Source organism: Engystomops pustulosus, chromosome 2, assembly GCF_040894005.1.
Source record: "Engystomops pustulosus chromosome 2, aEngPut4.maternal, whole genome shotgun sequence".
Lineage (NCBI taxonomy): Eukaryota > Metazoa > Chordata > Amphibia > Anura > Leptodactylidae > Engystomops > Engystomops pustulosus.
Window position 1 is genome coordinate 219,701,658 of NC_092412.1, and position 20,681 is coordinate 219,722,338.

General features: G+C 40.4%; 1 protein-coding gene across 8 annotated transcripts in view; it reads left to right on the forward strand.

Annotated features, from left to right (window-relative positions):
* Positions 1–20,681, forward strand: part of RAP1GAP2 (RAP1 GTPase activating protein 2) — a 517,296-nt gene that overhangs the window by 445,108 nt on the left and 51,507 nt on the right. For all 8 annotated transcript variants that reach the window (XM_072138202.1, XM_072138205.1, XM_072138206.1 and 5 more), the window contains 6 exons: positions 3,845–3,877; positions 4,643–4,852; positions 8,827–8,930; positions 10,362–10,440; positions 11,974–12,027; positions 13,352–13,435. In XM_072138202.1, coding sequence (XP_071994303.1) covers positions 3,845–3,877; positions 4,643–4,852; positions 8,827–8,930; positions 10,362–10,440; positions 11,974–12,027; positions 13,352–13,435 — 564 coding nt within the window. The remainder of the gene's footprint in view (positions 1–3,844; positions 3,878–4,642; positions 4,853–8,826; positions 8,931–10,361; positions 10,441–11,973; positions 12,028–13,351; positions 13,436–20,681) is intronic.

Consider the following 20,681-nt stretch of genomic DNA (forward strand, 5'->3'; position numbering starts at 1 on the left):
TACGCGCGGAACGCCGCGAACAAAATAGCATATGAAGAACAATATATATGTGTGTGAAGAACACATTGCAGATGTTTAAATACAACTACAAACATCAACATTCTTACTAACGCCTCTCTGCTGCATCAGATATATTTAACTTTTGTACATCTGACAAACCCACATCTGCCGTGTAATGACACATTCAGCTCTGCTACACGGGTCCACAGCCCCCCCTGTACCCGGGGCCATAAATCAGTGGCCGCCTCGGTTTATTTATTCTCTGTAAAGTTTGCAGAACTTTCATTTTATGGGAATAAGTCGATGACTTTTTAAGCGCATCAACAAGCGACCGGAGACGCGACTGCGACTATCCGAAAAATTAAATGCAGAAAAAACTAAAGGAACAGGGTTTACTCATTGCAAAAAAATATGTAGCAGAGCTGAAAGAGTCAAATACAGATGTAGCAGTGTTAAATTTGTGTTTGATACAATATAATATTTTGATACATTGTATCCGACGACAAACTCATCAATCCTACATCATCTTTATATCTATTGCATCTTGTATCTGCTTCTTCTATGTCGTAGTTTTACTGTCACTCATGGGAAGTGTCTGCGAACAAACTTGATGGTTGTATGACACGGCGTATACTCAGGGGGTGCGATGTGGTACCCGACACCCCAATACTCTCAGCCACGCACCACGGTTCATAGAGTTCAGCAAATTAAAAAAAAATCCCTTATACTCTAATAATAAATAATGGAATAGTCAATTCGGATTGACCTTCCTGAGCGGCGCCCGATGTCAGACCTACTGTGATGTCATAATTGTGCCACGCAACAAACCCAACACTGCTACATGGCTGCACATCGAAATATCAGAGAAATTGTAAAAATAAATGTCTTTTTTTTAATAGAAAAATAATAAACAGATTGTGGAATCCGATAAAGCGGCGCCGTAATTCCAAGATTACAAATCTATTGCGCGTGTGCCGTATAACAGACTCAGCTCTGCTTCATTTCTTCATTTCACTTGGAATGAAATGCCGCAGAAAAGTTTAAAAAAATAGCATGTGAAGAACAATATATATGTGTGTGAAGAACACATTGCAGATGTTTAAATACATCTGCAATTTGTTCTTCACACATATATATTGTTCTTCACATGCTATTTTGTTCGCGCCGTTCCGCGCGTATCTCCCGACAAGTAAGCAGATGTGCCGAACATCTGTAATCTATTCTGCACTGTGTTCTGCACTGTGTTTTTCTCTTAAATGATCCTGTGGTCACTGTTTTCACTGTGTTCACTGTTTTTATTCTATTCTTCACTGTTCTTCACTGTGTTTTATTAATTAAATGATCGTTCGCGAGCAGGGGAAATAATGTTATTCTGGTCACCTAGCAACCCTTACGTTTAAAACGCATTGCACTCGCATTGCACTTGCAATGATTGCGAGTGCAATGCGTTCTTGATGCATCTCCATAGACTTGAATGGGGCGTGAAAAACGTGCGTGACCCGCAAAAATAGAGCATGCTGCGATTTTGACGCGCGTGCAAACGAACGCAAGCACGCGCGTTAAAAACCACGCTAATGGAGAAAGACCCATTGAATACAATGGGACAGAGTGCAATGCGAGTTCTGAGCGTCAAATGCACGCGCAGAACTCGCGCGTGAAAAACGCCAGTGGAGAAGGGGCCTAACAGGGGACTTACTCCTGGGATCATCCAATGGATTCAGTATTATATGTATTGTGAGTTATAACATGTATTATGTTTAAATTCTAGTTTTGTCAATTTTATTTCCCCTCAGGGTTTTATTTTTTTTGAAGTTTTATTGAATTTAACAACTTTATATTTTTGTCTAGAGACAAATATCTGCCATCTCAACAATGGCCAGAGAAAGACCAAAGAAAACCATGTGGGAAATGCTTGATGTGAATCTGCCCTTAGTTGGCATCCAGTGTTTATTAGGCTGCTGGCATAGTATGGGCATGGCATTACGTGTATAAATGATAGCGCACATTCTTTCGCAAATTGTCTGAATTCCCAGTTCTCTTTTTATTGATTTACTTTCAAAATCAACTTGTTGGGATTGTGAATAGTTTCTTTACCATCTGGCTTAATAAAAGCTCAACTTTGTTTTACAGCGCTCTCCCTGCATTCCTAATGGTAGCGAGATTGTGCACAGCGGATGATTGTTTTCTATGCTGCGCACATCATTGAGGCATATAAAAGGACAATGAAGAGTCATGAATTATTGAGGCGCAGCACAACACCTCTTCGGATAGTTTGGGAGACGGAGATAGATAGTTTGATAGCGCTCATAAATATACTCGCTTTAGTTGCACCCAGTTTGCATCTACTTCATGTCTTATCTTTTTTACCATATGCTGATCTCCATGCCTAGAAAGCAAATAAACTAATTAATCATTTGGTGGAGTATCAGATAAAACACAGGCATTGTTTACACTGTAAATGAGGGTGTATACTTTTATTGGTACTGTAGCTTACAAAATTGTGTTTTGTAAGTGCTTTAAAAACTGAAGGTTGCAGTAAGAGTCTAGAAATCCTACAAGGAAACCTGTCATCAGGAGCCCTTTTTCTGGCTCCCCCATGTCCCCAAAGAGAGTAGTGTGCACATTGCCAAAGTGCTTTTGTAATAAAACTGGGTTTTTCCAATTAAAAAGAAAAGTTAAATGAAAATTTAATTTTCTTTCTGTAGAACAGTGTCCTTAGTCCTATGGGAGAGGCCTGTGAGGAGTGGTTTCACCCCCACCCTCAGGAAACCGTTCCATCATGGGTCTATTTCAGATAGGAGGGATATTGGGGTTATTGGAATTTTAAATTAAGTGGTTTTCCGAGGATGGGGGGACAACTCATCACTAGCCACTTACATGGGACACGGGACTCTGCTCTGCAGAGAGATAGGTAAACTTCCATCTATCTTTTCTTTTTATCAGAAAAAGCCAGTTTAATTATAAATGGCAATGTGCACACAATTCTCTATGGGGGAGACAGAAAAAGGGCTCCTGATGACAGGTTCTCTTTAAAGAGGATCTTTAACTCAAGTTGTCTCTCAATGATTCTGGTACAGTTGGACGTGAATGAGGCTGAGTACAAATGGCAAAATGCTAGTCCCATTTTACTTAGTGTTTAGGAATTTTAGTCTTCTAGTGGTTAAAGATGTCATGGAGGGCAGTAGTTACAGCATGAAGACTATAAATATATATTGATATATGTATAGTGGTAACATAGTAAAACTATATATCACCACCCACTGCACTTTCTGGGTGGATCTTGTACTGCAGGAAGTGAAGTAAACTTTGGGAAACATTATGACAGACTGCTTGTCTGATTGTGTGGCCTCCCTTGTGGGTTAAAAGACACCCAGGACATGCAGTATACTGTTACCAGAAGTGGTCTCAGTCAGTACTTTACACTATGATTTTGTGGAAAACTTTATTAATATTTTCTAACCCAGGCATAGATTTTTAATTAGCCAAAGAATAAAAGATTGCACTAGTAATGATACAAAAATAATAATTGATAGGATGCTAGCGAGGATGTTTGCCGATGATAGTATCTAAAAAATTAATGATGATATCGAAGATCATATTGATGATGATATCTAAAAATGTAAGGATGATGTTGATGATAATATTGAGGATGATATTGATTATGAACATCAGAGCGAACCTACAATTTCAAACAAATGCAGAGGACAGGTGTTATTATGTATGAATGGCTTGAATTCTTCATAATTTTCATCCATATTCTTGGGAAAATACCGTAATAACTTTTTGTTTCTTTAATGTGAAGTATTAATATGATAATTAATACATTTTTCGTTTCCTCTTACAGGATGACTACATCCCATATCCCAGCATAGAAGAGGTAATCCACAGTTAATATTACATAAAAGGGTGTAAAACAAAAGAAGTTACTGAAGTTACTGTATTTGCCTTCTGTAAGCATAGAGAGCTGAGCACGTTCAGTTTGTAACACCCAGGGGTTGTCCTTATTATTTCTACCCATCATACCATTATACATTGTACAGGCGGTCCCCTGCTTGAGAACACCCGACTTATAGACGGCCCCTAGTTCCAAAGGGCCCTCTGGATGTTGGTAATTTATTGTACTTTAGCCCCAGGCTACAACAAACAGCTATAACAGTTATCACAGGTGTCTGTAATGAAGCTTTATTGTTAATCCTGGTTCTTATGACAATCCAACATTTTTAAAATCCAATTGTCACAGAGACCAAAAAAAATTGACTGGAATTACAATTATAAAATATACAGTTCAGACTTAAATACAAACTCAACTTAAGAACATACCTACAGAACCTATCTTGTACGTAACCCTGAGACTGCCTGTAAAGCGAATAGGGACTGACCTGCATATAGACCATATGATGGATGGATGTGACATCACAGACCTTATCTATGACCATGAAAATAGTGGTATCCAATGTAAATACTTTCTCTGTGAGAGGTTGACTCAAGATACATTTTTGAGTACTGTAGATATCACAGTCACTTTTTAACCCTCTCCAATCCCATATTGATCACCTGGCCTCCAGAGTCAAGAGTTATTTTTTTTGGTAAGAATACAACGTAATTTTTTTATCCCATAAAGTATTGCTTGTTTCAATTATAGATCCTGGAGAAGGACAGCGCTTACCCACTCATTATCCTGCCTCAGTTTGGAGGTTATTGGATAGAAGATCCAGAAAATATAAGCACTCCCACATCCTCAGACAGCAGTATATGTGATGAAGAGGAGGAACCCATGAGCCCTAGCACATATGGCTATAAACTAGAATATAAAGGATCAGCACGGGCATACAGAAAACATTTCATGGGAAAGGTTTGTATTTTTTTCACATTATTTTACCCTTTTTTCATTCTACACATATGTATACTGTGTAAGGTGAATATTGGATGTGTATTGCCGGGATACTTTGTATTCCACTTCTTTGCTTTGGGTGACAGCCTGTAACTTTGTAGTGTATATGACAGTTTTGCCCAGTTCTGTGCACAAGCAGATGACTTACTGTGCAAAAACTTTGAGCAATTTCGAAAAAGGTGCAAAGTCTAAATCTGGCTCAAGGGATAAGCCACGCCCACTTCCATTAAAATGCTGACAAAAAATGCACAAATAAGTCTTCAGTTAGATGCACAACAAAACATTAAACCTTGTGCAATATAAAAATACAGCAAAGTTTTCCTCAATTCACTGGATACATGTCCATAAAGGGTTTAAAGAGACCCTGTCAGGAGAAATAAACCCTCCAGGGGCACTTACTAAAGTTAGCAGCTCCCTAGCCCTACCCCAGTTATAGCAGTGTGAAATCGCTAGCTTTATTGGAATATACCGATAAGCTAGGAAACACTGCACTTCATCGCCCCCGAACACTGGACCAAGCTTACAGCAATCCAGTGTATTTATGAGGGGGAGGTCTGGGGCGCTGCCCTCTTTCCAGATTCATCTTTGGACCGATACTCCAACACCATAGGCTGGTGGTAACTGCCAGGCTCTATGCTGCAGTCACCGCCGCCTCAGATCCCCCTCATGAATACACCGGACCACTGTACCCTATGTCCGGTATTCATAGGGTTATGCTCTGCTGTGTTTCCACCCAAGGTATAGTGCCCCCCCAAGGTATTATGCATAGCCATCCCCCATAGTATAACGCACAGCCATCCCCCCAAAGTATTATGCACAGCCCTCTCAAGGTATTATGCACAGCCTCCCCCCATAGTATTATTCACAGCCTCCTTTTCATAGTATTATGCACAGCCTTCCCCCCCTACTATTATGCACAGCCTCGCCCCATAGTATTATTCACATCTTCCTTCTCATAGTATTATGCATAGGTTTCCCCCATAGTATTATGCACAGCCCCTGCATAGTATTATGCACAGCCCCCCCATAGTATTATGCACATCCTCCCTAATAGTATTATGCACAGCCCCCCTCCGTAATATTATTCACGGCCTCCCCCCCATAGTATTATGCACAGCCCCCCCATAGTATTGTGCTCAGCCTCATCAAAAATAATAAACCTCCAGAAACTGGCGCTCCCTCGCAGCTCCTCGTCCTTTTCTCCCAACAGCCGCACTGTCTGTAGTGACACAGGACGGGTGAGTGATGATGTCATCACGTGTGTCGTTCTGTGTCCTGCAGAGCAGTGCGTACAGGCGAGCTGTGGTGCACCGCTCTGCCTATCAACTACATCTTAAAGACGCAGATGTAACTGATTTTTCAGGTAGTGCGTGCCAGCATTTGGTAAGTCCGTACTACTGGTGGCAAAATGCCACCTCTTAAAGGGTCTGCATTCTGCCGCCTGAGGAGGGGACTTCACCCCGCCTCATGGCAGATGCGGCCCTGATAGACCTCATATATAGACCTCATAAATTTTAGCTGACTCTGACAGAATTCTTGTGACTGATAACAGTACTGTTCTCAATCTTTAGCCCAGTAACTTCTCTGTAGTGATATATAGTAAGGGTTTACATTAAAGTGATCTCATAGACCAGACTAATGTGTAATTCTCAGAAGAGCGCTTCATTCCAGTCCTCATTCATTAAGGGGATCTTGATGAAGTTGCCTCTCACTTCCCTTTACCCTTGTGTGTACTAATAGTATCTATAGAAATGATTAACTCCTACAACTATTAGACTATGTATTTCATTATATATGTAATTACCACATCTGTGCTCTGATATTACTGTTCTGCTTCATTATAAGTGGGAAAAAATTATGGCTGAGCCCAAGGGACCTTGTTCACTGCAATATGATCCATCATGTTCCAGCCATATTGGGACAAAACAGAGGAGCATTTTTAAGCTGAAACAGCAATTAAGGCTCAAACAATAGTTTTCCCAAACTCTCTGTCCAATAGTGAGGAAAGCTCAATGTGACTAGTGTTTCTAATGAAGTTTACCTGGGCATCAGGTAATGCACCTGTATATACAGTATATCATGATAGTTTTCTGCAATGCATCTGTATCAGTCTGGGGTCTGTGCTGTTTCCTCATAGAGAATCCTTGATTGGATAAGATGTACTTACTGTATATCCATCCCGCAGCAGTGAGAGGGACTAGGTCTGGAGGTCATAGACATAGCAGCATTTTATTGATCTGGGCATTTAATATGACAAATTTTGCCTTGTAGTCATGGTAGATTTTTGACCTTAAAAATCAAAGATTTACATTTATGATAAAAACCATAAATGTGTTTCCTTAGCTGTAATTTATAGGAGTTGCACAGACACCACCATATGAGGAGTCATCTTAATTCCGATGGCAGTGAATTTTGTTCTATCTATGACTCTTCTTATTACAGCGCTGGAAGGAAATAAGGTCTACGTGCAAGTTCTTGTAAATGACAAAGTGCTGAACAAAATTGATTGATTTTCCCTTTTATTGAGGATTTGATGGAATTTCACATTATTGCATTTTGAGCTGAGAAGGAGTTCTTCCTTCAAATGACTTCATTGGCTTCCATATACCCTCAGGCAACTTTTACTGAAGTTATTTAGTTTTCTTCATGGATTTCTTATGTAGAGTTCTGTGCCTTGGGATTTGGCACATTTTAAATAAATGTGAATGCTTTTGTGATATATGCAACCATTCTGGGTGTTCACAGATTCACATTACATATGGAAAGAGAATGGGGCTTATTTACTAAGGGTCCGCAGATCGCATTTCCGTTGGACTATTCATGGTATTTGGGATTTGCTCTGGGAGAGGTATTTAGAAGGGGATTGTGTCGCACGCGTTCAGATTTTGGCACAGCGGCACGGGCTTTCATGCAACAGAAATTGGAGGGGCGTGCCGTCGGGCTGAGTGCGGGATTTAAGATTAAAATTGTGTCACAAGCAATGCACTTACATACACCAGGAAGAAGATGGTGAACTTCGGCGGACCTGATTTCTCCAATCACACTTCTCCCTTTTCTGGGTCTCAGAGAACTGGTCCAGTCATCTTCTGGACTGGGACTCTGACATCTCATATAAGGGCTGCCTGCCGTTTCACCCCTGCTTCTGTTTATCTTGAGTTCCAACTTGACTCTCAACTACTCTTCTATGTTTGTATGTTTGGTGCAGGAAATAAACATTGACCAGTTGACACCTACCACTCAGGGTAGGTTGAGCAACTAGGCAGGGGTAGCTAGGAAGGGCATTTAGCCTAAGGCAGGGGTCCCCAAACTTTTTACATAGGGGGCCGTTCACTGTCCCCCTCAGACCGTTGGAGGGCTGGACTAAAGTTTAAAAATTAATATCAGTACATGTGACCGCATCCATAACACACTTGCACCCCCCTCAATTAATTATTTAATATACTGCACCCCCTTGTGAGCAATTTTAAATATTGGCCCAATTAATGAATTAATTAGGTCAATTAATTATTAAATATACTGGGACCCCTCTCCATTAATTATTGAATATGCCTCCCCCCATTAATTACTAGACTGCCCCTCATAATTAATTATTTCCTATTCTGCCCCCACCATTAATTATTTCCTATGCTGCCCCTCATAATTAATTATATCCTATGCTGCCCCCGGGATGTATTCCGGCCACATCGCTCCAGTAATAGTGCTCGAGCAGCCGTTTCCGGCCGCATCGAGCACTACACAGTGACGGACAGGAGCTTCCTGTCTGGATGGACGGAGGCTCCTGCCCGACTGTTGAAGGCCGGATTGAGCCTAAGGGCTCACTACTGTCCTTGTCTCCCCTTCCAGTCCATCCTAGCTGTTCCCGTTACAACATAAAATGTTTTTGGATTTTTGTCTAGTCATAAATAGACATGATCTTTTTGTCTTTTCCATTTTAGGACCATCTAAATTTTTATTGCACTGGAAGCAGCCTTGGAAACTTGATCCTTTCAATCAAATGTGAAGAAGCCGACAGCATAGAATATTTAAGAATTATACTCAGGTTTGTAGAATAGAATCATTTGTGTTTTCTCCAATGGTGTATCCACATGGAATGAGAATGTTGGGAAATGTCCCTAGATCTGTCATACTTATCTTCCTATTAGATTCTGATTATTAGTTTTGTGATGTATACACTCTACATCCTGTCTTGTCTTTTTTCAAGAAGGGACCAACACAAGTACCCTTATCCCCTATAAAATTCCACTGGGATCTGGATTTTTAAGGAAAAAGGGAGAGCCTTAAATTCTTAGGTGGTTACAGCAAATTTGGCAAATATTGTCCCATGCCACAAGCCAAATATCAGTAATAAGCTACTATGCTATGGAATGCTAAGTATTTCTGAGCATTTGACAATTAAGGCCACCTTTTAGGCATGTGGAGACTTATAGCCACTAGGTTATTCTGGGAAAATATGCAAATACATTTTTCTGGATGGGAAAAGAAAAACCACACCTCTTTTTCTACCTAATGACATGATGTGGGATAAAAACCAAACTAGGGTATCTATTCCAGAATGAACAGATTCCCAACAATAGACAGCACTGTTTTGTTGTGGTTGTGTCTCTTCAGTACAGCCCAGGGAACTGGTTTGGCTGAGTGAATCCCGCATTGTGTCATTAGGATTCCTGAAAGTCATGCGTGATGTTAAGGGGGGTGCCTTACAAGGCAGCAAAAGAGGACATGGTTTTCCTTTTCCATTCTGGAAAACTTAATTGCATATTCTTCCAGAATTCCCCATTTGAGCATCAATGGCTATAAGTTTCCACATGCCTACAAGGCGACCTTAATTGGCAAGCTTAAGCGGCAATGTTACCTTGTTCCATCCTAGAAAACTTATTTGCATTGTGTACAAGATCAGAGAATTTCAGCCTCGAATCCTCGGTGGGTACTTTATTAGGAAAAAAATTCTATAAAATATAATCATAGCCATAGCCAATCATAGCCATGGCTAATTTCTAGGATCGTTAATTTGCCGGATTTGCTGCTCGGCAGCCAATCCAGCAATATGTCTGAGCTAGAAGGAACCCAGCCGAATCTTGAATCTGCACTTCAGGTCCATTCTATAATAATAATGTGTAATAGAAACTTTAAAAATCTTCTTAAAAAATTATTGTTAAAGAAATTGTAAAATTGTAGCAACCTGCATTGTTACACAGCGCTACTGGGCTTTAAAAATGTATTTTCTTGCAAAAAATGTTGGCCTTTAGTGTTGGCAAAAAAAAAAAATAAATAAAGTGCTGCATCTCAACAAGTGAGAAAACATATTTTTACTCCGCTAGAACAATAAAACATAATAATGTCTACACCTGTTAGATATCATCACAATTAATAATACTAGTAAAATGGTGAATTGTTCAAATATTTTATACAATTCACTCAAATGTTCTATGTTTTTCCTTGTTTGACCTCATATATGTGGCTTTTTATTTAGGTCTAAAGCTAAAACTTTACATGAGCGGATCCCATTGGCTGGATTTAACAAACTTCCCAGTGTTCCGCAGATAGCAAAGGTAAGAATTTATACTCAGTAGTGAAAGGCTAGGTTCAGACTGCTTATAGGTACACACATTCTTTTTCTCATCAATAAAAGTAGCCATGTTGTCCCTTAGAAACAAGATAGCTGTCCTTGGATATAACCACCCCCGTGCCCTGGTAGTGGTGGCAAGACATGCACTATTGGGCCCTTCCTGACCTCCTGGATACAGGGTTCATTATCAAAGGACGACTGTGGGACATGCAATAAATTACAGCCATTTCATATGCAAAAACATTTTGTTTCTTTGTGCTATCACTCCAGCAGGGGTGGTCGTATCCAAGGACAGCTATCTTGTTTCAAAGAAAAAGGGATCTCATGGCTACTTTTATAGGAAATTATCTTCACACATGGACATTTTGTTTAATAACATCAAATTGAAGAAATGTATGTATATGGCAGATGAAATAAATTAAATGTCAATGCACATATCAGAATATCTCTTTAAGTTACCATTACACTTAAGGAGGAGTATTAATGGCTATTTTAGGAAAGGTCAGTAATTCAAAGTTGGTAAAGATCAGACACTTGGGTCCTGCACAAATCAGTTAGATATATGGGAGCTGGGCGGTAAAAGCACAACGGGGCCAATCAGTTATTAGCTACATGCACACTATATTGCTTCACGGATGTGTCTCATCCATATTTTATACAGCAGTCTCTGTTTAAATTATATTTAATTATGCTATGTAGTCATTCACACTGCAAAAAAATCAAGAGACCCAAACAAGCCAATGACATCATTTGCCAGCCTTCCATATTTTATACGGACCATAACTACATTGGACATATGGGTGACGCAGAGACCGTATTTGTTTCCATAAGTGGGAGAAAGAGGAGAAAACAAGACACATGCGGAAGACAAATACAAGCAACAAATTTGTTGTTTTTAGAATTTTATGGAAATGTTTATCTAAAATGTCGATATCTGCACTCGACAGACACATAGTAATACAAAGAAATCCTAATTTTCCATTTCTGACTTATCATATTTCATATAGGAAATGCATGAAAACATACTGGAGTCTAGTCAGGTCATCCAATTTCCTTGAAGGTTCATTAGTAAGGACACAGTGGCCGATATTTACTAAAGCCCCTGCGCCAGCTTTCTCTCTGACATTCTTTTTAGTGCAAACTGCTTGCACAGGTATTTGTAAAGTGCCCGAGACACATTTGTGGCACGCTATGCCCGACCCAACACAAAATTCTGCACATAAAGGGGCATGCAAAACATTTATTGTGCAGTTTCTGACAGAATTGTGTTGCACGCCCCCATGATAAAGGTGCACCAAAAAAAAATTGGTGCACTCTGTCGAGGCAGTGCAGGGAGCGCTAGATTCATGAAAAACATGAGACACATTTCATGAATCTGTCGCACACTGCACCCTCTACAGGCAAACCGCACGTAGTGCAGTTTGCACTTTTCTTAATAAATGGGCCAATGAGACAGTTGTTCATCAATTTGCATTTACTTTTCAAGTTTCCGACTCTCTCCTTGTTATTATTACAGGCCTTATGTGATGACGCCACAGGACTCAAGTTTAATCCTGTTCTCTACCCCAAGGTATGTTATACATCTATTATTGTGAAATGGTAAACTAATCTGAGTTCTCTAACAAATGTACGAACCAATATGGCAACTGTCAGACACCTTTTTTGGATTTACTAATACAGTACGAAAAGCAGTAGAGCTCCCTCTACTGCGCAGGGTTTGCTTTGTTAAAGGGGTATACCGACAGCGATAAGATTCTTAAATATACACAGGATAACAAAATAACACATTCTCCAATTCACTGTTATTAACAAAAATACAGCATTTCACAGATACAAGTCCAACCTGTCTCTATCACTCCTGCAAACTGTGTGTTTTATTGATTAGGTGAGGAAGCAGAGAGGAGTGCGTCATTGAGGTCATATATCTTATTCTTTTTGTTGCAAATGTCTTAAATGAACCTGGACACAAGCCACGAGAGGGGGTTATGTACAGAAGTGGACACTACTGCAAATTTTGGATTTGAGGCTGTGTTTTGCATTTTTAGGCACTCTAGTCACACCCCAGGGAGATGACACCATATGAGGCTGCGGTCACACGTGGTGAGGGATGCGTTTTTCAAAGCATTGCATGCGTTTTAGTTTAAAAGTGTTTCTCTTTACTGTTGCAGTGCAAAATGTAAAACGCATGTGTATCTGCAATGCATTTAAAAACTCAATGTAAACTCCACATGTGAATGCAACTTTAAAACTTATTCCAATTTACACGTTAAATCAGGGGCCAAGAGAATAAAATCCTTCCGTCTGCACCTGCCCTGTACCAGGTTCAGATTTGCTCCTAAAAAGTCACAAAAGTAAGCAAAAAAAGTGAGACATGAAAATTTGCATGGGACATCTAGAAAATAAAGATACATAAGGCACTGCACAAGGTGCAGACAAAGGTGTACTTGAGAAACACCAGCAAAAGTCACAGTGAAACGTTTCAAAAACACAAAAAGTTGCAAAAAATAAAAAAAACAAGCAAAAATAAAGATACCGCAGTGTCTTATATCCATCTCATGACTCTTTTTCTATATGTGCAGCTTAATGGAAGTGTAGTTAAACCCTTTACCCGTATAATCTAAGCACATTGTCAGCACACAGCATCTCATAGCACAGAGGAATCATGTAGCGTCTGCATTTCTAGTGCCCATCCATACTGCTGAATCTTATTGACCAGCCTGGGGAGTGACAGGAGTTAAAACAGCATTAAAACTTAAATTGCAAATTAAGGGGTTAAAAGTTATCTTTATTGTGTAAACTTTTCAATTTTACTAGGTAATTAAAATGTGAGAACTTTCTTTCATGGGAAACCCGCTTTGAGGTAATTAACAATGGATTCATTCTCTTATCTCCAGGCGTCACAAATGATTGTCGCATATGATGAACATGAAATCAACAATACCTTCAAGTTTGGTGTTATATATCAGAAGTTTAGGCAAGTAAGTGCAAGGTCATCTTTATTATGTATATACCGCCATGTGTATTCTGCATTCACACATCCAAATATTATTCAGTCATTGGCAAGAGTTTTGGATCTGCAAAAAATATCATAATGTCAAAGAAGCTGAAAAGGAAGCTGTCAGGGCGAGTTGAGACACTAAAGCATCCATAGGTGGTGTCTCTGACTGTATCTGACTGTGTCTGTCTCTGACTGTCTCTGACTTTCTTAGACTCTCTGACTTTCTTTGACTCTAACTGTCTTAGACTGTCTATGTTTCTGATTGTCTCTGTCTTTGACTGTCTCTGTGTTTGTCTCTGACTGTCACTTTGTCTATGGGGGGTTTATCAGAAGTGTCCCTATCTTTGTATCCAGGTTAAGATTTGTGCCTAAAAAGTCGCCTAAAAAGTGATACATGAAAATTTGCATGGGACATCTTCTAGAAAATAAAGATACATAAGCTGTCTTCTACTCATTGCCTATAGTAACCAATCAAAGCTCATATTAATGACCTGTGGCAAAACAGCAACCAATCAGGGCTCAGCTTCTAACTATCACAACAGCCAGCAGACAATGGCTCCTGTATATGGTGATTAATAAGTGTATTTTGGAAAGTGTGGGGTTAAATTTTAGTCTCAAAACCCAGTCTATGACATTCCCTGAGTCATAGAGAGCGGCTGTGCAAAATTTCGTGATTGTAAATGCAACAGTACAGATTCCTTTAGCGGACAAACATACATACATATACACTCAGCTTTATATATTAGCTTTTATTGTATTTTTTCATTGTTAACACTTTCATGTATTATTGATTTTACTGGGTCAGTGAGACATGGATGTGCCTTCCCTGTACTGGTGATGCACATGCAGTACATAAAATGCATATTTGCTCTCAATGCAGTCCATGTCCTATTGGAATTGTCTATTCTTATTGAGTCCTACTACAATAGAAAAAAACATCCGAACATATTTAAATGTCATATTTAATATATATATTTTACTGCTCACACATGAAATCAAAGGCTGTTCCCAATAAATGTGACACATGCTGGAAATAATCACCAGATCAATAGACGGAATGACTCGGCCTTCAGAATAATTATTTGCAGCTATTAAACTGGCAGCTAAAGCTGTGACCTAATCCACAAAGATTGATGGGAAGACGTGTTTGTAACTACTTTATACATGACATATGGTGTATTAGTGAATTTCCTTCGCTTCAGTTTCAATCCAAGAAGCATTTGCTGAAGCTACAGACAAACAAGATATGTATCACCGACTGAGCAATACAAATACAGGCAATGGGAGAAATAATCTGAAGAAGCAGTGGCTGATACACTGCAATGTAGTTCTACGGGTGGGAACATTTTAGGTTGTTACATATGGTATATATTATCAGTTATCAGCTGGGAGTTTAGGCTAATATTTACCCCCATTACAGGGGTTGGCCAACTGAATTGAAAACTCTGCAGGCGGAGGAGGGGTGTTACTTGATTACAGGGCGCGGCACCTCCGTTCTGACAAATTCCATCAGACTGTCATGCCCACCCCTCCCCTGTCCACTTGCTGTAGCAGGCGCTGGAGATGGGTGAGCGTGCCAGCCTGTCAGAGCTGAAGTGCCATGCCCCTGTAAACAAACGGGAGGTAACAATATGTTTAATTTTTTAACACCCCTCACCAGCATGTCTGCAGAGTTTTCTGTTAAGTCGGACAACCCCTTAATTTTCTCTGCACAGGCATCTGCCACTTCATTTAATGTCTATATAGCTAGTACTTTGCCAGTCTTTATAAGTATTCATTGGGAACAATGTATCAACACTTAATAATCGACACAGCTATATCTGCTCCAGTTTTATGGCACAGGTTTAGTAAATTTGCCTGGCCAAGTCATTCCTGCCCTGCCCTGCCTTCATAGTATCCTCTCAGTGGTGAGACCCCCAGAGATCACAAAAACGAGGGATATGATGGGGTCCCTTTTACCTCTGTTGGACCCCTCATCTCTCCGTCAGGGTAATGGAGCAGACGGCCGTGCATGACTGTTCTGCTCTATTAATCTCTATGGAGATGACGGAAATTGCTGAGCAATCTAGAATTGTATTCTAGTCCCCCCATTCCCCTTATAATCTTGATTGCTCTCCTCTGTTCCAGTTCTACTATGTCCTTTTTATACACTGGTGCCCAAAACTGTACACAATATTCCATGTGTGGTCTGACCAGGGATTTGTATAAGGGCAAAACTATGTCTTTATCATGAGAATCTATTCCTCTCTTGATACATCCCATAATTTCATTTGCTTTAGAAACAGCTGCCTGACTCTGGTCACTAAAATTACATTTACCATCCACCAATACCCCCAAGTCTTTTTCAGCTGCAGTTTTACCAAATAATTGACTGTTTACAACATAATTATACTTTTTGTTTCCTTGGCCCAAGTGCATAACTTTACATTTTTCTACATTAAATCAAGCATTTCTCTGCCCACTCCTCAAGCTTCCACAAATACTCTGTAATGCTAAAATTCTGTAGTAGTTACTTTACACAGATTAGTATCATCTGCAAATATTGAAACTTGACTGTGTAAACCCACTACAAGGTCATTAATAAAAAAGAAGTGGCCCCAATACTGACCCCTGTGGCACTTCCCTGGTAATGTCAACCCAATCCGAGAATGTGCCATTAATGACGACCCTCTGTTTTCTATCACTAAGCCAATTACTTACTGAAATACAGAGATTTTGCCGTAGTCCCAGCAGTCTCATTTTATATACCAACCTTTTATGTGGCACGGTGTCAAATGCCTTTGAAAAGTCCAGATATACAACATCCACAGAGTATCCCAGACCCAGTCTGGAACTTACCTCCTTGTAGAAGCCAATCAGATTACACAGGACCGATCCCTCATAAACCTATGCTGTTCCCTGCTTCGCACAGATAGATCAAAAAGTTGCACCAGACATTGCGACTTTTTTATGCCTTGCATATGAGAAAACACACGTGATACCTCAGCCAAAAAACCTTGAAAGGAGACACAGAGAATATTTTGACTATCATGGTTAACCTTCTCATTAAAGACATCGTAAAACAAAATGGAAGGTTTGAGTTCTCCATTCTAGGAGTATCTCCCAGGGATGACATCTATCACCTAAAATAAGTGTTAGCATTATACCTGTAGAAGACAGTGTCATCAAACCCTACTGCCAGTGGTCAGAACATTCCACCCTATATTTATTCTTCAACTTTAGATCACTGCCCATTACTAAAGACTCGATACACTAATACCAACATTACAGTAACATACCGTACAACACATTTTGAGGATTATGGTTTTTTTTTAGGATTATACAGTTCCCTTTTTTGTATCCCCTACATTACAAATTGAATGTGTTCTCCGAGTACTAGAGATTAGATGATTCCCTCTGCTGAAACATTACACTATGAAGCCATGTGTGTAATGAAAATGTTGCAATTAGGGAAAAGGATCAGAACACGAAAGACAGAAAGTAATAAATCCACTAATTTGTCACAGAAAATTCTGGCAGGCATCTTAATTAACTTTCCATATTTTGTGCCTCTTTGCGGTGCCAGCGCTGTGTAGCTGCAAATTGTTATGGAGTCCCCATAATGTGAGATGGAAGGCGACAGCGGGAGAAGGGATTGGAATACAAATCATCAATCTGCTGCTCGATCTCACCATATACGTACATATACTTAGTTGTGCCAATTCAACCCACCTTGTGTGTATAATCTATATACAGTATATGTTGTACAGATTTTATTGGTTACTCTGGTTTTAGATCATAGTCTCCGCCATCCCTTAGAAGTCAAAAGCCTACAACCGCTAGCTAACTGTTCATTGTGGATGTACAATGGGACCCCCCAGTGGTATTTTGTAACCAAACGGCAATTCATCATAAAATTACCAGAATTCCCCTTTAATGCCTGGATTTCTTTAAATTTTCTCCACATTTTCACAAATACAGCTAGCGACAGGTTCCTATAGAGCCCTAGTAACTAACTGATGCCCATCTATTAGCTAAAATTGTTTCCCTCACATTCCTATAAATCAACCCATCTTATATTACCTGGAATCAGAGGGGTGGCCCCACCTACTCCTCCACATGCCTTCTTACTATTCAGCACTTAATGTCATGTGATGTCATTTAGGGTTATAAATAGAGATGAGCGAACATGCTCGTCCGAGCTTGATGCTCGTTCGAGCATTAGCGTACTCGAAACTGCTCGTTGCTCGGACGAATACTTCGCCCGCTCGAGAAAATGGCAGCTCCCGCCGTTTTGCTTTTTGGCGGCCAGAAACAGAGCCAATCACAAGCCAGGAGACTCTGCACTCCACCCAGCATGACGTGGTACCCTTACACGTCGATAGCAGTGGTTGGCTGGCCAGATCAGGTGACCCTGGGATAGACTAGCCGCTGCCCGCGCTGCTCGGATCATTCTGTGTCTGGATGCCGCTAGGGAGAGAGCTGCTGCTGGTCAGGGAAAGCGTTAGGGTGTTCTATTAGCTTACTGTTAGGCAGGAGTGATTCTCCAAGAACCCAACAGCCCTTCTTAGGGCTACAATAACGTTCTACTTTTTTTTTTTTTATTTGCATCTAGTACCATTTTGTGAGGAATTAGCAGGGGGACTTGCTACCGTTGTGTTTAAACACCAAAGTGGGAAAATTTAGTAGGGGTTGGATTTCAATTAGGCACAGTCTGCCATTTGTCCTTTTTTATTTTACGTTTATTTTGTTTAATAACTCAGCGTCATCTCATCTGGCATAGTAGTGTGCTTTCATACTTGGCTAGAAAATAGCCATAGGAGAATCCAAACGGCTTACGCCTACAGTAGCGTTATATATATTTGATTTCTGGTTGATCTGCTGGTGGCTGTACTTGCTGCAGTGCATCTAGTAGCCAATTGTGAGCAATTTGTAGTGAGACTTGCGACCGCTGTGTTTTGCGCTTAGTGACGCACATATCCATTGCAAAGACCGAAGTGGGAAAATTTAGTAGGGGTTGGATTTCAATTAGGCACAGTCTGCCATTTGTCCTTTTTTATTTTACGTTTATTTTGTTTAATAACTCAGCGTCATCTCATCTGGCATAGTAGTGTGCTTTCATACTTGGCTAGAAAATAGCCATAGGAGAATCCAAACGGCTTACGCCTACAGTAGCGTTATATATTTGATTTCTGGTTGATCTGCTGGTGGCTGTACTTGCTGCAGTGCATCTAGTAGCCAATTGTGAGCAATTTGTAGTGAGACTTGCGACCGCTGTGTTTTGCGCTTAGTGACGCACATATCCATTGCAAAGACCGAAGTGGGAAAATTTAGTAGGGGTTGGATTTCAATTAGGCACAGTCTGCCATTTGTCCTTTTTTATTTTACGTTTATTTTGTTTAATAACTCAGCGTCATCTCATCTGGCATAGTAGTGTGCTTTCATACTTGGCTAGAAAATAGCCATAGGAGAATCCAAACGGCTTACGCCTACAGTAGCGTTATATATTTGATTTCTGGTTGATCTGCTGGTGGCTGTACTTGCTGCAGTGCATCTAGTAGCCAATTGTGAGCAATTTGTAGTGAGACTTGCGACCGCTGTGTTTTGCGCTTAGTGACGCACATATCCATTGCAAAGACCGAAGTGGGAAAATTTAGTAGGGGTTGGATTTCAATTAGGCACAGTCTGCCATTTGTCCTTTTTTATTTTACGTTTATTTTGTTTAATAACTCAGCGTCATCTCATCTGGCATAGTAGTGTGCTTTCATACTTGGCTAGAAAATAGCCATAGGAGAATCCAAACGGCTTACGCCTACAGTAGCGTTATATATTTGATTTCTGGTTGATCTGCTGGTGGCTGTACTTGCTGCAGTGCATCTAGTAGCCAATTGTGAGCAATTTGTAGTGAGACTTGCGACCGCTGTGTTTTGCGCTTAGTGACGCACATATCCATTGCAAAGACCGAAGTGGGAAAATTTAGTAGGGGTTGGATTTCAATTAGGCACAGTCTGCCATTTGTCCTTTTTTATTTTACGTTTATTTTGTTTAATAACTCAGCGTCATCTCATCTGGCATAGCAGTGTGCTTTCATACTTGGCTAGAAAATAGCCATAGGAGAATCCAAACGGCTTACGCCTACAGTAGCGTTATATATTTGATTTCTGGTTGATCTGCTGGTGGCTGTACTTGCTGCAGTGCATCTAGTAGCCAATTGTGAGCAATTTGTAGTGAGACTTGCGACCGCTGTGTTTTGCGCTTAGTGACGCACATATCCATTGCAAAGACCGAAGTGGGAAAATTTAGTAGGGGTTGGATTTCAATTAGGCACAGTCTGCCATTTGTCCTTTTTTATTTTACGTTTATTTTGTTTAATAACTCAGCGTCATCTCATCTGGCATAGTAGTGTGCTTTCATACTTGGCTAGAAAATAGCCATAGGAGAATCCAAACGGCTTACGCCTACAGTAGCGTTATATATTTGATTTCTGGTTGATCTGCTGGTGGCTGTACTTGCTGCAGTGCATCTAGTAGCCAATTGTGAGCAATTTGTAGTGAGACTTGCGACCGCTGTGTTTTGCGCTTAGTGACGCACATATCCATTGCAAAGACCGAAGTGGGAAAATTTAGTAGGGGTTGGATTTCAATTAGGCACAGTCTGCCATTTGTCCTTTTTTATTTTACGTTTATTTTGTTTAATAACTCAGTGTCATCTCATCTGGCATAGTAGTGTGCTTTCATACTTGGCTAGAAAATAGCCATAGCAATAGGATAGCATCGTTTGGTTTTAAAAACTCAAAAACACAAAAAAAAAAAAAACACAAAAAAAAGTTAAAAAAAAATTAAAGCTATAACTCTCATTTTCAAAATGTTTAACCCGAGGGCTAGGGGTAGAGGACGAGGGCGGGGACGTGGGCGTCCAACTACTGCAGGGGTCAGAGGCCGTGGTCCTGGGCGGGGTGAGACACCACCTGCTGATGAGGAAGCAGGGGAACGCTGCAGAGCTACACTCCCTAGGTTCATGTCTGAAGTTACTGGGACTCGTGGTAGAGCACTGTTGAGGCCAGAACAGTGCGAACAGGTGATGTCGTGGATTGCTGACAATGCTTCGAGCAATTTGTCCACCAGTCAGTCTTCCACGCAGTCCACCCATGTCACCGAAATCGCCACTCCTCCAGCTCCTGCACCTCAGCCTCCTCCCCCCCAGTCTGCCCCCTCCCAGGAAAATTTGGCATTTGAACCGGCATACTC